This window comes from Pholis gunnellus, assembly GCF_910591455.1.
Source record: "Pholis gunnellus genome assembly, chromosome: 13".
Taxonomy (NCBI): domain Eukaryota; kingdom Metazoa; phylum Chordata; class Actinopteri; order Perciformes; family Pholidae; genus Pholis; species Pholis gunnellus.
The window spans coordinates 8,584,288-8,600,521 of NC_136540.1; the positions used below are offsets into that span (position 1 = coordinate 8,584,288).

General features: G+C 42.7%; 1 protein-coding gene across 3 annotated transcripts in view; it reads left to right on the forward strand.

Moving 5' to 3' along the window:
* nbeaa (neurobeachin a) overlaps nt 1-16,234 on the forward strand; it is a gene marked incomplete at both ends in the record, with an annotated part of 82,852 nt that overhangs the window by 64,911 nt on the left and 1,707 nt on the right. For 2 of the 3 annotated variants that reach the window (XM_079172192.1, XM_079172191.1), the window contains 23 exons: nt 274-428; nt 1,171-1,297; nt 2,296-2,415; nt 3,471-3,604; nt 4,261-4,322; nt 5,851-5,915; nt 6,340-6,448; nt 6,571-6,737; nt 8,699-8,823; nt 8,925-9,074; nt 9,547-9,683; nt 9,829-9,946; nt 10,279-10,381; nt 10,617-10,732; nt 11,966-12,078; nt 12,329-12,469; nt 12,590-12,709; nt 13,015-13,167; nt 13,290-13,454; nt 13,650-13,739; nt 14,426-14,618; nt 15,492-15,563; nt 15,812-15,967. In XM_079172192.1, the coding sequence (XP_079028318.1) occupies nt 274-428; nt 1,171-1,297; nt 2,296-2,415; nt 3,471-3,604; nt 4,261-4,322; nt 5,851-5,915; nt 6,340-6,448; nt 6,571-6,737; nt 8,699-8,823; nt 8,925-9,074; nt 9,547-9,683; nt 9,829-9,946; nt 10,279-10,381; nt 10,617-10,732; nt 11,966-12,078; nt 12,329-12,469; nt 12,590-12,709; nt 13,015-13,167; nt 13,290-13,454; nt 13,650-13,739; nt 14,426-14,618; nt 15,492-15,563; nt 15,812-15,967 (2,891 nt within the window). Of the gene's footprint in view, nt 1-273; nt 429-1,170; nt 1,298-2,295; nt 2,416-3,470; nt 3,605-4,260; nt 4,323-5,850; nt 5,916-6,339; nt 6,449-6,570; nt 6,738-8,698; nt 8,824-8,924; nt 9,075-9,181; nt 9,215-9,546; nt 9,684-9,828; nt 9,947-10,278; nt 10,382-10,616; nt 10,733-11,965; nt 12,079-12,328; nt 12,470-12,589; nt 12,710-13,014; nt 13,168-13,289; nt 13,455-13,649; nt 13,740-14,425; nt 14,619-15,491; nt 15,564-15,811; nt 15,968-16,234 lie in introns of all 3 variants that reach the window. The other variant, XM_079172190.1, reaches the window with a different exon arrangement.

Here is a 16,234-nt window from a genome sequence, read left to right on the forward strand (position 1 = left end):
TCAGGTTGTCAACTGTGTTTTAAAACATTAAAGATGGTTTAGGAGGAAATCTTTAAGGGGTTTACAGTGATGACAGGTATTGGAGGTAAACTCTATTTTGCCAAACAAAAGGCCAAATGTATTTTTTATATGACGTGGAACCCTTTCAGTTGCTCTCTCTTAAAGTGACATAAACCAACAGTTACCCAGATCCAAGGTGTCACTGAGGAGCATTTGATAAAGAGTATTGTGTATGCAGGTTTGTCTGATGCCTTTGTGTCCCGCCTCTTACAGGAGTGTAATGGTTCCGGTCAAAAAGCCGCCACCTGGCAGCCTGTCAGTCAACACGGTGGGCACGCCCACTACTAGCGGAGCAGCTACTGCCGGCAGCACACCCAACATTTTTGCATCTGCAACCGCAACACCCAAGAGCATGATCAACACTACAGGTGAGAGATATAGTGCACTTCCAGTACAAACACATGTGCTGTTCACACCAGCATATCTTTGGATATTCTTACCCATTTTTGCATCTACTGTGCATTTAAGGAGAGGCAGCAGACCGACACCCGCAGTATGACGAAGTTGTTTGCGTCAAAGGCCTCCAGCAATTCAAAGGCCGCTCCATGAAGCAGAGAGTTATTTCTGACATAAGACAACTCTTTAACAGCCACAACAAACCACAATAGACACAAACTGAACCAATTTCACCGGCACATGCTTTCACGGTTAGTTGTAGACTATTTCCAGATCGATGAAGTCGCAGACTGAACAGCAAGTGTTAAATATCTTGCAATCAAACAAATATGGTATTCAATTAAAATAAATTGAGAACAAGATCAGAATCAAATACACATCAGCTGAGATGCAGATCAGTGCTGTTTCCATGCACGCAGCAGATTCATTGTATCATACATGCATAATGGAGAAGGAAGGGATTTGTTCCCTGGAGTGGATTCTGTATATTGATCACAAAGCTATTTTCACAAACAGGGGCCATTACCGGAGGACAAGCAGCAGCCGCACGTCCGCTGAAATACTATCCAAATTGAATTTGGCCGCAACTGACCGGGACATTCATACATTTATTTTATCGTTATCCTGCGCGATAATCTTGGTCACGCTTGATTCATGTTGCAAGTGACGCTTGTCTTATTTGTCATCACTCTCCCTTCTCTCTGTCCTGTCTAGGTGCCACAGACTCTGCCTCCTCTTCCTCCTCCTCTTCTTCGTCGTTTGTAAACGGTGCGACTAGTAAGAATCTGCCAGCGGTGCAGACGGTGGCGCCCATGCCAGAAGACTCAATGGAGAATATGAGGTCAGAGCTCCCTTTTGGCTTTTTTGGTTTTTATGTTGATTTGTCTGTTTTCCCACTTCATTCCTGTCCCTCTTTTACTTCACACTTAGGTCTTCATCGTTCCAACAGTATTCTCGCCAGCAGCTCACTCTCACAGTCATCACTGATATTATACAGCAGGGTTAGATTGGGGACAACTGGGGTGCACCCACATGCTTTTTGAGGCCACGGTAACAATACCTCAATTAATCATAATCACTTTTATATGAGAATGTCAGGTACAATGTAGATGCTGACATGTTAGAATAATTTACCATGTTTTAAAACAAAACTTTAATTGCAAATTTGACAGTTGTACTGGGTGACAAAGTACTAGCAATCAAAAGTCACACAAACGGCAGTTCCACATTGAGTTCTCAGCCATGAAAAGGATATTGGACTGATTCCAATATTGCTCTTTAAAGCTGATATCGACGAATAATAATAATATTCTTCTGAAAGATAGTAAAACTACTCTATCTGTGGTAACTCTCACATTCATATTTTCTGCATGCATACCACCCACACATCTCACTCAGTCTACTACGGTGCTCTTCATCCCCGACACGACACTGTGTTTTAATGTCACAATAACAATATACTGTAGAGTGTGAAAATATCAGCCGTCTCGCTGGATTACTTTTTTTGAAAACATGTAAATCAGATTGTCATAAACATAAAGCTGTGTTTCCATACCCTGTATAGACATCTGACACTCGCTAATAAAGTATAAGTTGATCTGCCATATGTTCATGTTAAGAAATAGCATTACAATAAGAAATCATTCATAATTCCTTTGAACATTGTAGCGGCTTGTACTGTAACATTTCTGTCAATGTACTCTCTCTCCTTAGACACGTCAGACAGTTTGTAATGATGTGTGCAGTTACGTGCACACGCATGTGAGAGGGTGCGTGCGTGCGTGTGCATGTGTTCTTTAATCAGTGTGTGTGTCTGTGTGTGTGTGGTTTGTATTGCAGTGCCTATTGTGAGGTGGCGCAGTGTGCGCTGCGCAGCGGTCAGACGCCCCCTGAGCTCAAGTCTTTTAGCTCTCTGGCAGGCTTCCAGGCAGCTCCCCGAGATGCAGGACAGTGTTTTAGGCAAGGAGATACTTGTCCTCCCCCCACCCCACCCCATGCCCCACCCCTCCCCCCTCTGCCCCACCTCCACCACTCACCCTCTGCTACGCCCAATCCACTACTAAATGTTCCCAGAATGCCATGGGAGGAAGGACAGACAATCTTTGCTTACAGCTTCAACAGTCAGCATCACATCATATATATTTTTTTTAACTCTTGTCACTTCTGGCTGTGTCCTCACACTAACTCACAAACTCAAGATCAGACCTGAGTCAAACTGTCTTTGCAAGTTGCTTGGAGCAGCACTTGTTTGCAAACAGCAGTCCTGTTTTAACCTTCGCTGTAACTTTTGCAAATGTCACCCATCTGCTACTCTGAGCAGCTTGAAGCAAAAATAGGAATTTGTAAACACTAGTGGCCCAGGTCTGTTTCAGAAGTCACATGCTTCTACGGCTCCATATTTTATTCAGCTTGGCTGTATACTCTTCTCTGCTTACTTTCTCCATTTGTTAACTGAACATAGATAAGAGAAGTATTTTACTCTGCACGTGCTCTACACTTATATGAAGATGTGTAGCAAGTTAGATAGAATACATACAATATTTTTCTAGTGCAGTTTTAAAGTAAGGACACTTTTTTTTTAGACGTTTTAGCTTTTACTGCACTTCCAGCTTCACCCATCCACCAATGTTGTTGATTAACGATTACGCCTTCAAACTATATTACCATCAACCTTTCCTTACTTATACTAACCCAGGCATAGTGCTTCCATACCAAATCATCATGACATACGCTTTAACTCTGTACATTTTGAGTGTCTTCTGTGTTCATTTCAGACATTTTTCTATCTCTCAGCTTGCCTTCTCCCGTCTCCTCTCCTGTGTGATTTGTCCTGTTCCCTCCTCCCGTTTTCTCTACTCATTTCTATCTTCCATGTTTTTCTCGCTCCCTTCCTCACCTACCTGTATATCCCCTGAGTTTTCCCCCTCACGTGCTCTTCTGAGGTCATCTGTATGTTGCTAGTCTTATCTTCACTCCTATTCCCTTCATCTTTCTCTGACTTATTTCCGCCACAGTATCACCACCAAGCTCGAGCGCGCTCTGGAGAAAGTGGCGCCCCTGCTGAGGGAGATTTTTGTGGATTTTGCTCCCTTCCTGTCCAGGACGCTGCTGGGTAGCCATGGGCAGGAACTGCTCATAGAAGGTACAGGTGCTGTACACGGCTCCTTTTTTCTAACTGGCGTCTCTCTGTGGAGTCTTCCCATTCACTGTCCCTCACCGCGATCCTTGTGTATGAGAAAGACTTGAGAGAAAGTGAGCGGACGAGAGTGACGTGTTGCTGTGTGATTGGTTGAGAGTGAGTGAATGAGTGGGTGAGTGTCTTTGAGCTGGCTGCTTCACTCATCCGTCAAGCAGGTATGAAGTCAGTATTCACTACTATTTTCAAAACAGCTAGCTAGGCAATGACGTAAATCAGATTATTTAATCGTATTAATGCTACTGGTATTACAGATTGTACGAAATGTGATGCTTCCTCCCTCTGCCCACCTGCTTCCTGGTGTCCTGTTTTTGTGATCCACTGTCTCAATGTTGATCTCTCCCTCTCCTCTCCTCCTGCTCCCTCCTCCCCCTCCCCCACTCTCACTCTCTCCTTTCTCATCTTTCTCTCTACTGTTTGTTCCTGTCTTCTCTGTGGCATGCTTTTTTTTTATAAACCTGACTACGATTACTGTATACAATAGCAGAAACCACTGACAGTGCATTCTTTGATGATATTTTTGTGTCCCGCGGCGGTGTGTGTGTGTGTGTGTGTCAGAGAAAAAGGAAGAGAGGCTCCTGACTGTGCTGTATGTCTCTGTATTGCAGGTCTGGTGTGCATGAAGTCTAGCACGTCTGTGGTGGAGCTCGTAATGCTGCTCTGTTCTCAGGTTGGTAACCCTTCACCTCTCCTCCCTTATCTCTCTTGTTTCCCGTCCTCACACATATGATCCACTTTGCTCCTGAGCCTGACAAAGTCATCCTTCATTTATCTCGTTTCTAACCCATTCTGAAAGTCTTTCTGTGTTTTTAGACCAATGCTAATGGCTGAGTCGGCTGCACACAGGAAGCTGTTTAGTTATGGACGTGCCCTGCGAGGCAGAGTTGACTATGTAATGAGCGCATTGCAGATGTAATATAATATTGACTTGTATGCTATCATCACACCATAGTTTTCCCTCACCAATAACAAGGCCACAAAAATACTCTTCCATGTCAATCACATGCACATACACTTCTGACTCGATTTTACTTGAGAACTATGAGAACTAAACTAAATCACATAAGCATCACAGCTTAATTAATGTTGGGGTCATTTATCTAACTTCCATTCAAAGCCAGTACCTTTATTTTCCGTAATAACACTCTAAAGACAAGGTGACAACAGAGAGGTACTTACCACTACAAAGCTTTCCCCTGATGGCGCAGGTGACCAGTCTTCTTTTTCTTTCATATTATGAAGTCGGTCTCCCAACTACAGTCTGTTTCTAAGAGCTCCTCGGTCCTTTCCCTTTTCTCTTCAACTCTCCTACTGTGGTCTCCACTTTATACTCTCTTACTGCTTCATCATCTACCATACCGTCACTGCTTTACTGGTCCAATTTCGGTGGAAACTGCTTTCATCTTCTACCACTCTCCACACTGCCCCGTCCTCTCACCACTCCCTCTCCTTTCTCCTCCCCTCCACTCTCCTGCCTGGCTGCTCGTCAGCATGTATAGTATTACCCCTGGCTCCGGCCTTGTCTTCCATTAGATGCCCAGGAGAGCGAACCCTAGCCCAGATATCGATCCCCTGGATGGGGCGGGTGTAACCTGAGATGGTCCCACATGTCCTTGAGAGCTAGTGGAGCTAATGGAGCTCTGATATTTTGAGGCTTTCAGCAAGACTCTCATCCTGCTCAGAAGTCTCCGCTCTAATATGCACAGACACATTAAACACGTCCTCTTAGGCGGACGGGTGCATTAGAAAGCTCTTAAGATGTTTCTTCTTCCTTATTCTTTGCAGTTTTGTGCTAATGCACCTTTACAATAATGTTGGTATATAATGGGAATATATATTTAACATTTTTTAAATCTTTGTATTCACAGACGCTTCTTACATGTTGATCAGCTGGTTAACCGTAGCTCTGTGACAAAATACATTGTGAAACCGTTGACAAAGGGATTTTACTATATCGTGTATACCCACATAGCTCTGGTAACTATAAAGAATTTTCATTTGTCCATTGTTGACAATGTTGCAAAATGATAAGCAGGATTGCTTTGTGGCAATATTGAATTCACAGCATTTTTGTGAGGAAGTATCTTGATTTCTCAGGCAACAAGATTTCAACAAAATCCAGAAGATGAATATCAGCATAAAATGATCTATTTAGTGATAGTTTTCCTTATTAATTCTGATGCATTCTCTACACTTAGGAGTGGCAAAACTCCATTCAAAAGAACGCTGGACTGGCCTTCATTGAGCTCATCAACGAGGGAAGGTAATGTGATTTACACTTTAACAACAACACTGTTATCAGCGCTTAGCATCTACAGGTGATGGGTCCGATAAAGCCATGTGAGTTTAGTAGGAAGTCAAATCATTACAGTGCAATTAAGATTTGTCCAGGTATAATCACAGTGCCTGTTTTACTGCAAAATGTGTTGCACAAAATTGAAGTACAACTCCAAAAAGATTAATATGCATCCCAAAAAAAGGAAGCTACATTTAAAAACATCTGTTTACCCATACATACATCAGCTTCAGCAGCAGATGGACAAGTCTTATTGGTGTCATTTAGAAAAGGTTGCCACATTGATGGAAACTTGCTTACGTTCCCTGTCGTTGAGAATTAGATTTTTTTTTGTAAATGGAGGTGTTTCTATTGCCTGTCATGTTTGTCGCTCTCTTCAATCCCTCACCAGACTTCTGTGCCACGCCATGAAGGATCATATTGTGCGTGTTGCCAACGAAGCAGAGTTCATCCTGAACAGACAGAGGGCAGAGGATGTACACAAACATGCTGAATTTGAGGTAACAACATGACATATGTGACACATATGATGATATGTGCCTGCAGGTCAAACAGTCACATGAAGTGTCTTGACGTGTAACGCTCATTGTTGTCACGGATTTTACCTCCCACTCTCCTGCAGTCTAACTGTGCCCAGTACGCTGCGGACCGGAGAGAGGAGGAGAAAATGTGCGATCACCTCATCAGCGCCGCCAAGCACAGAGATCACGTAACCGCAAACCAGCTGAAACAGAAGATCCTCAACATCCTGACCAATAAGCACGGAGCGTGGGGGACAATGTCACAGAGGTGAGGGGGAGACGCGTGGAACTTCATGTCAAATTATGCTCTGGGACATTTTTAGATTGTTGTTCCCCGGGAAGTCATTTGACAGCAGACGTTACACCGGCTGAGTGCACATGGAGCACTTCTTGCATATAATGAGAAAATATCATCAGTATGTGTAGGGATTATTAATTGAGCACCGTTCGTCACGTCCATCACTACAACACATTACCACTGTAAATTATCCCTGTATTTGTGTAAAAGTAGGATCATTTACACCATCAATTCATGAACCCAGGAGAGTAGCATCAGCTTCACATCACAGACTGAGACGATCTTAATTCTGAAAAGGTTTCCAGATCGTGGGTATGATCAGTGCTGAAATAAAGACTTTTATAAAAGATGACATGCTTCGTGTAAAGCAGGCTTCATGAAGCAATCAGGTCTTATTTAACATAATTTATCGTACATCGACTTCAGCACACACAGATATCTTAACATCGTTGCTGCCTGGTAGCTGTGTAGGACTGATCTCCTTATTTAGTGCACTCACAGACACACATTAAATCAATGAATGCTTGTTATCCAGATCTGTCACCAGATTTGGAACGGACAATTTGAGCGCATGTGACATGCGGAATCTGAAGCCTGACTTCTTCATGTCACTGTTGATTAAGTTGATTAAGTTGGCACAACGTGTATGCTGTTGATAAACACCTTTTGCACTCAGATGAACATTTTTTAATTGCATCTGAAGTGCTCTGGCATTGATTATGTTTTTTACTTTTGTGCGCATTTGCATATAATTCTAATTAAGAATTTCAACCACACTTGCTTGTCTAAACCTTGCTTTTCATCTGTTTTCTTCATAAATCACCGTGGCTCTATAGATCTTTTTATTGCCATTGTGTTGCTCCGAGAACAGCTTTGATCCAAGTTTACTTCCTGGCGTCAGTCAGCTCTCAACAATATTTCATTTTGTTGTACGGAGGTGGCGCCAATCGCCAAATTTGATATGCATAAATCTGGGTTTAGCTAACGTTTGCCAACAATATCTGCATTCATTTGGAGATAAAACCGTAAACATTGGTAAGAAATGATTATTGTGAAGGTGTAAAAGAAACAGGGAGACAGGGAGCTGCGGTGTTGGCGAATGTTACAGCCTCTCGCGTAATTGCTGTCATGACCTATGTGTGTGCTAGTTAATCATATAGATGACTTGCATGAAATTGAAGCTATTAGCATGTGATCGAGTGCTAATTAAGAATGTTTACCTTCCTCTGACAGACCCTGTCATTAAGTCCAGACAGTTATAATCAGAGCCATTAATGAATTTGTCAGGTTATATTTGCAGTCCGGTCAGCGATAGTAGTTTGGTCATGTAACATGATCATGTAGTATCTCGAGTTGAGCTCTATGTAGCTGCAGGACAGAGCCATGATCTGTTTGGTGACCAATAATGAGAAAAACAAACACGCACATTTAGATTAAAAAACATCAGTCGACATCCCATAATGTGTTCTTTTTCAGTCAGAGGTGAAACAACACAGATATGGTGGGTTACACTGGGACAGGCCATGCTCGCCCCATTCACTTTAATAGAACTGGCACCAAAGTCTGGTACCAATGCAAAATTATAACGATGACACAATGACCCTTCCTTCTTTAATAGTTTCCTTGTCAGCTAATACATTACCCTACCTTTACCACTGCGACACGAAATACAAAAGGGGGCGATTTCGATATCTTTAAGCCATTTATTTGTGTCTGCAGAGTTCAATTACCACCCTTTAACCCAATAAAGAAGACTCTTTTTTCACTGTAGAAAATTAGTTCTGGAATTTGCTCGCGTAGATTTTAAATGTAACTTCAGCTTCGACTCAAATTTTATTGTCCTTGAGGGAAAAGTCCCAAAATGCACACCTTGTTTGCCCCCCACTAATGAAATTACTCTCGTCTGTGTTCCTCTTCTTTTATCTCTTCAGCCAATTACATGACTTCTGGCGTCTAGACTACTGGGAGGACGACCTGAGGAGGAGAAGGAGATTTGTGCGAAATGCCTCTGGATCCACTCACGCCGACGTGTCACTCAAAGCTGTGGAGGAATACGGTCTGTAATGCGTACGAATGTAAACATGGTGTACTTGGTATGATCTGCTTTTTGCATACACTCAATCCTTACATGCACAATTACAAACACACTCAAAACAGGTTCAGAAGAAGACGAGGAGGGGCTTAAGTCGAAGAAAACTTTCCGCAGCCAATCAGTAGTCACGCAGAACCCAGAGGCGGAGTTAATGCTGGAGGGTGACGATGACGCTGTCAGCCTGCTGCAGGAAAAAGAGATTGATAACCTTGCTGGTAAGATGCACTCGCATAAAGACAGACACACACACACACACACACACACACAGTCACCATGCTACAGTACAAATGAACAGTAAACTGTCTATGACTCTTGTTTTTAGTACGTTTCCGTCCAAGACTTTTTACCTCCAAAGGCAAGTCATTTGAAAGTGTTGCAGCTGCACTAACCATCCAGCTGATTTATCTGACTCAAGAAAAATAAATCATAATTTACTAAAAACTGATGCAAATACTTTATTTAATCCAGTGGTTCCTCTCTGACTTCTGACACACCTGGTGGTTTGTTTACAATAGTACGCAAAGTAGAAGGAGCAAATAAATAATCAACTTAATTAACTAACATGAAATGACTCTATTACAGAGCGTGTAATAATTAATTGTCTGTTGTGTGCGTGATGATTACTGTTGTGTACCGTGAGCCTGTCTGTGCAATGAATGCCTGATAGTAATACATATGTCTCCCCAGGCCCAGTGGTTCTGAGTACTCCAGCTCAGTTGGTGGCTCCAGTGGTGGTGGCTCGAGGCACTCTGTCCATCACTACTACTGAGATCTACTTTGAGGTGGATGAAGAGGATCCTACATTCAAGACGACTGACGCTAAAGTAAGTCAGGCTGTCGTCCTGTATCACAGAAAAAATGTTTTTTTACTTTCTGCTTCTCACTCATTGATCCAATTAATTTGGGATTGATTTGTAGGTATGTCTTTATGTTAAAATGTCTTTTTCAATGGATGTCGAACCTCAACAGGTACTGGCCTACTCAGAGGGTCTGCATGGTAAATGGATGTTCAGTGAGATCCGAGCCGTGTTCTCCAGACGCTACCTGCTGCAGAATACCGGGCTCGAGGTCTTCATGGCCAACAGAAGTAAGTCTGCAGATTTCTTATTAGCGTTAATAAAATGCCTAGAAAAATGGTAAAACGTTTTTAGAAATAGATGTTCTAGAAACGGTGTTTGAAATGTGTCTCGTAGCAATAAGTATCGAGTAAAACATATAATGAAGAACATTAGAATAGCATCATTGCTATCCTAAGTATATAGTAACACTGCGTGGGCTCTAGTCTTATATTGCATTGCAGCCACTCATACTAATGTCACCACTATGAAGTATTGTATACGCTGTTTGGTACCAGTTCAACAGTAGTTGTCATGGTGAGTGATTATATCTATTGACTATACCTTGTCTCCTCCTCTCCAGCGTCTGTGATGTTTAACTTCCCTGACCAGGGCACAGTCAAACGGGTGGTCTACAGTCTCCCACGGGTTGGTGTAGGAACGAGTTACGGCCTGCCACAGGCCAGGTAGGTGCAGGGTATAATCAGCTGGTCCACCACTATGGTGTATTAGAGAGGTATTTATTCCTGGTCAGATAGAAAGGAACTTCAATGTGTGTGTGTGTGTGTGTGTGTGTGTGTGTGTGTGTGTGTGTGTGTGTGTGTGTGTGTGTGTGTGTGTGTGTGTGTGTGTGTGTGTGTGTGTGTGTGTGTGTGTGTGTGTGTGTGTGTGTGTGTGTGTGTGTGTGTGTGTGTTTCCCAGGCGGATTTCCTTGGCCACCCCTCGTCAGCTCTTCAAGTCATCCAACATGACGCAGCGCTGGCAGAGGAGAGAGATCTCCAACTTTGAGTACCTCATGTTCCTCAACACGATTGCAGGTAAAGTCCACATTCAGTCACATTTATCACAAGTTATTGTGGATCTTAGCCTCTAAATAATATATGTACAGTTAGTTCAATGTAGCCATCTTTGTTCTCAGACCAAACCATATAATCGTTTGAGAGAATGCTTCCTGTTTCCTTCATTGTCTCTCTTTCCACCGTGTGATGTTGACAGTTTCTGTGACCATTTTACTAATGTAACCTTATCTGGTTGCTCTGACAGCTCTTGTTGTTCTCTGTTGTTCAAAAATAACTGCACAGCCAGAAGTTTCTCTCCATGTTCATGAATAGATAAGCCAATGTATAAAAATACTTCATTGAAGAGACCAGATAAAGAACCTGGAGGATTTGAATAAGATAAACCTTTTTAAGCTGCAGTTTGCGTAACAACAGTCACCCGTGTGACGTGTCAAGACATTAAAGCGGCCATAATGACAATCGACCAGTTGGTAAGGAATTGAAAATACTTACTGCAGCTAAATAAAATGTCACAATATATTTTGATATATGTATGTAATAGAAACACAGAAGGAGCTTCAAATACACATCTGCTGTAGATGAATGTCAACCGCTGATAATGTGTTTAAACGCCTAAACATATGCTGACATGTAGCAGTTTGTCAACAGCTTGTGCTTTTACGCCTCTCCCTGTTGGGAACGTCTTTTATCACACTAACATAAAACCTTGGTCCGCATAATTGTAACACCAGTCTAGCACTTAATCTTTGCTCGCATCAAGAAGTTAGTCTCATTAATTAAACGTTTCAGCTTTCTTTGTGAGGCGCGGAGGTTTTGAAGCCGGAAAATTGATAGCAAAAGTTTTATGTTGCAGTTTACAGGACGCATGTATTAAAGTTACTGAGAGGAACTTTTAACCAGTTATGAAACTCAATGTGTTTATCAATTTAATACCGATGACTTTATATTACCTGCATTAGAAAACAAGACCATAAGAGTGAGAATTGGCTATTTATATATAGTGATTCCTAATGTTTGTCATCGCTGCCACCGGGTCGGATTACGCATGAAATCAGATGAAATCATGCAGGTTCACCAGAAAGTCTTTCAGCTCAGACTCCAGCAGGGGACTGTCAGTGTAAAACCCAAACTAATGTAGTAATGCACAGAACAATAATAAAGCATGTTGTCATATAGGACCATCTTGAGACACAGCTATAATGGAATAATGTTATTTTTGTTCCTTCTTCCATCCATCTTTTGTCTCTGCAGGGAGGACTTATAATGATTTGAACCAGTACCCCATCTTCCCCTGGGTCTTGACCAACTTTGATTCAGAGGAGCTCGACCTCACTCTACCTGGCAACTTCAGAGACCTCTCCAAGGTTAGAGCACTCTGACATCCAGCACTTTCTCCAATGAATTTCATGTATGCTACAAAGAAGATGCTATAAACCCAAACAGACGGTAAAAGTCAAATCAAAGCCACATAATAACACCATGGATTCCTTGCCTCCCCTCGTCCCACAGATACGTGTTGACAGTTTTAAAGAATAATATATGACATGCTTTCTGAAACCAATGTATGATTTTCTTGTGTCATCAAACCAATTATTTCTCTCTGGTTTCCTCAAGCCAATCGGTGCCCTGAATCCCAAGCGAGCAGCGTTTTATGCAGAACGCTACGAGACGTGGGATGACGACAGCACGCCTCCTCACCACTATACAACCCTGTACTCCACTGCTCATTCAACCCTGATGTGGATGCTCAGAATAGTAAGCACCGGACTGAACTTCACACACTTACAGACCTTAACCTTCAGAGAGCCGCTTGAGCACACGGCAGAGACCCTAGGCTTCTGTAATAAATGGATTGGTCTGTGTGTGTGTCTGCAGGAGCCCTTTACAACGTTTTTCCTCAACGCCAACGATAACAAGTTCGACCATCCGGAAAGAGCGTTCTCTGGCATCAGCTGCTCGTGGAGGAACTGCCAGAGGGACACGGCTGATGTCAAGGTAACTGTTCCTGATGGGTTGAAGGGAACGTCCCACTGAAGCGACAAGTTAAGATTAGTGCAAACCACTTAAGCATAGAGACAAACAACTGAACACACAATAACAGGAGCTAAGCAGGTAAAAAGAATGTTTGAAGATTTAATTTGAAGATATCTAAATGTATGAGGAGTGAAGACATTCACATATTGTCTAATGCCCTGGATCTCATCCTAAAGGGTCAGAAATTGAGTTAAGATTATTATAAATTATAAAAAAAGTAATCATCTTGTTGTAATTTAAAATGTGTGTTCTGTCGTGTCCATCAGGAGCTGATCCCAGAGTTCTACTACTTGCCTGAGATGTTCGTTAACAGTAATGAGTACGAGCTCGGGGTGCGTGATGACGGAGTCTCTGCGTGTGACGTGGAGCTTCCCGCCTGGGCCAAGAAACCTGAAGACTTTGTCCGCATTAACCGGATGGTGAGAGACAAACTCTCTTCTAGAATATGAAAAGGCCTTGTGTTTATGTCCTCTCGAGACACACTGAACATATTCCTGACCCTCTTGTCTTCCTCTCTCTCTGCACCTGTTACTTCAACCAGGCGTTGGAGAGTGAGTTTGTGTCGTGCCAGCTTCACCAGTGGATTGATCTAATATTTGGCTACAAGCAACGAGGGCCAGAAGCAGTACGATCTCTCAACGTGTTCAACTTCTTGTCCTATGAGGGAGCAATCAACCTAGACAATGCAGATGCTGCGCAACGTGAGGTTGGTGTCTTATGACAACACATCGACAATGCATGCAGAACTCTCCCGTGATTCTCCGTGATAGAGAGCGCTGTCTTCTCGATCGTGCGGTCGCATCCGATCGATGACAAATGTAAAGCTCTTGAGATGAATAGTTTCCAGGTAATTCCTCTTCCTCTCCTTTTGTTAACCCCGTCTCTGTTTCTCCGACTGTAGGTGGTTGAGTGCCAGATTCAGGCGTGTGGTCAGATCCCCTCCCAGCTGCTGATCGAGCCACACCCACCTCGCTCCTCCGCTATGCACCTGGTGAGAATACCTTGACGTATAATGCTTTAAAGAAAATAAACTCACATATTCGAGCTCAGCTGCAGACCTACTGAAAAACACAACAGAAATATACAGACCTATTTGTTCCACGTTCCCTAAGTCAATGCTATTCCATTGAGAGGTTGTTATTGAGAAAATGTTCACTTTGGGAACAGGAAGAGAGTTTTTCCACAATCTCTCTCATTTTTATTGGCGGGTTGAGGTTTATTTTTCATATTCATAGCACATCTTATCCCTATATACCAATTTAGAGGTTTTATTTCATACAAGTTTATGTAATTATGCTTTTCTTAAAGCAAGTTCTGCCCTGGTTTTAGCCTCTCTGTCCTCCCTGCCACCCTCAGCAGAACAAGGCCTCAGTGTCTTCAGATCAAAGCCATCCATGTCAACCCAAACCTGTCAGTCCTCTGAACCCCCGAGCCAACCAGTGCCTCCACCTCCTCTCCTATAGGCCCAGAGCCCCCCTCAGTGTGTGCACCTGCTCTGACCCTGTGCTCCCACTAATCTACCTTCTCCCTTCCTTCCCTCCCTCCGTCCCATCTGTTCTGTCTCTCCCTCTACCTCCGTCTCCATTGCCCTCCTCCTCTCTCCCCCCGGACCTTCCCTCCCCGCTCTGCCCTCCTCTTCCTCTCTGTCCCTCTCTCTTTCTCTGTCTGTCTCACCAGTGTTTCCTTCCCCAGAGCCCACTGATGTTTAAGGATCAGATGCAGCAGGACGTCATCATGGTGCTCAAGTTCCCCTCCAACTCCCCCGTCACTCACGTCGCAGCCAACACGCTCCCCCACCTCAGCATACCAGCAGCCGTCACCGTCACATGTAGCCGGCTGTTTGCCGTCAACCGCTGGCACAACACAGTCGGTGAGTGCATGAAAGACCCTCAGCTCTGCAAGTTTACAAGTTGCACCATTGTGAAGAACAAGAGCATGACATTACATCATCTTAACAGTATATACAGTATTATTGTGTTAACTATTTTCAGCAACATTGTGACAACATTACATAGTAACATACAGAGTTTATAATTGGGCTAAATGTTCAGTGAGTGTATTGATAAGTCAAGCAACCGAAGATTGATCAGCCAGAAGTTTGATGTTTGATATAAATGATTTAATGTATCAAGGAAAAATACCAAACACATGCTGGTTCCATGTCTTGTTTAGATGATTGGTCAGACCAATGCAATTTAACGACATCACTTTAGGCTCTGAGAAATTGTAATGAGCATTTTTCACATTTTTGTGACATTTTATAGAATGAATAATTAAAGGATTAATCAGAAATATATTCATATCATTCACATCATTAAAATATGATCAATAGCTATGAAATTAGGACCGTGGGAGCCTGTAGTGAGATGTTAGTTCATTTCAGTGGTAGTTATAGAGCCAATTTATTATTATTATTGTATTATATTAGTGTTTACTCTTATTTTATCCACATGTTGACATGGAAATATTAGTTAATCAAATCCTCAATTAACCTTTAATAACCTCATTAGCACAGTGGAGTAGGTTTAATGAACTGTGGTAATGTAATTATGGAGGGTCATAAGCGACTTTTGTTATTGAGGCTCTTAGTTGTTTTTTTTACATAAGCCTGCATCAGTGCTTTCATCAGAGAGCCCTCGACCAGGGGATTATGTGAGAGGTTGCAGTTGAGTATTTATCCTCCTCCGTTTTATGATGTGTGCATGTGTGACTCTCTGTAACGTTTGACCCTTATATCCTTCAGGCCTCCGTGGAGCTCCAGGATACTCCCTAGAGCAGGCTCATCATCTACCCATTGAGATGGACCCTCTTATAGGTCAGTGCACAAAAATCTCCACAGCAGATTTAATTAGATTTGCATTAAGGACACAAGTAATGGGACTTAAGTCATTACATCTCATGATACAGTGGGCATTTATGTGCATATATTGCAGAGACGCAGGCTGCAAAACTAACTGTGAGTGGTGAAAGATCAGGAAAGGTTGGAGTTAGCTTGTAGCTTGTGAACCATATTGGCTTCGTATGCCCTTATTAACCTACTGACATCTTTGTGCTCCCATGTAGCAAACAACTCGGGCGTGAACAAGCGTCAGATCACTGACCTTGTGGACCAGAGCATCCAAATCAACACGCACTGTTTTGTGGTAACTGCCGACAACCGCTACATTTTGGTCTGCGGCTTCTGGGACAAGAGCTTCCGTGTTTACTCCACCGAAACTGGTAAGTTTTCTATTATTAATGAGACACGTTGAGCATTGAGTACAGTAAAAATGTACTTTTAGCTTGCAGTTTGTTTTTTTTCCCCACATTAACGCTGTGATTTGTGATTCTGTCAGAGGTCCTAGTTTGAAAGTGGATCGTGAAGACTCATGCATTTGCAATTTTATTTAGATTTGTGTTTGGATTTATTAATCTAGGGGATATTTAGAACGCCCTTTTTTTTACGCTGCTCGCCGTACAGTACATTTCTGTATCTATCGGTCCAGA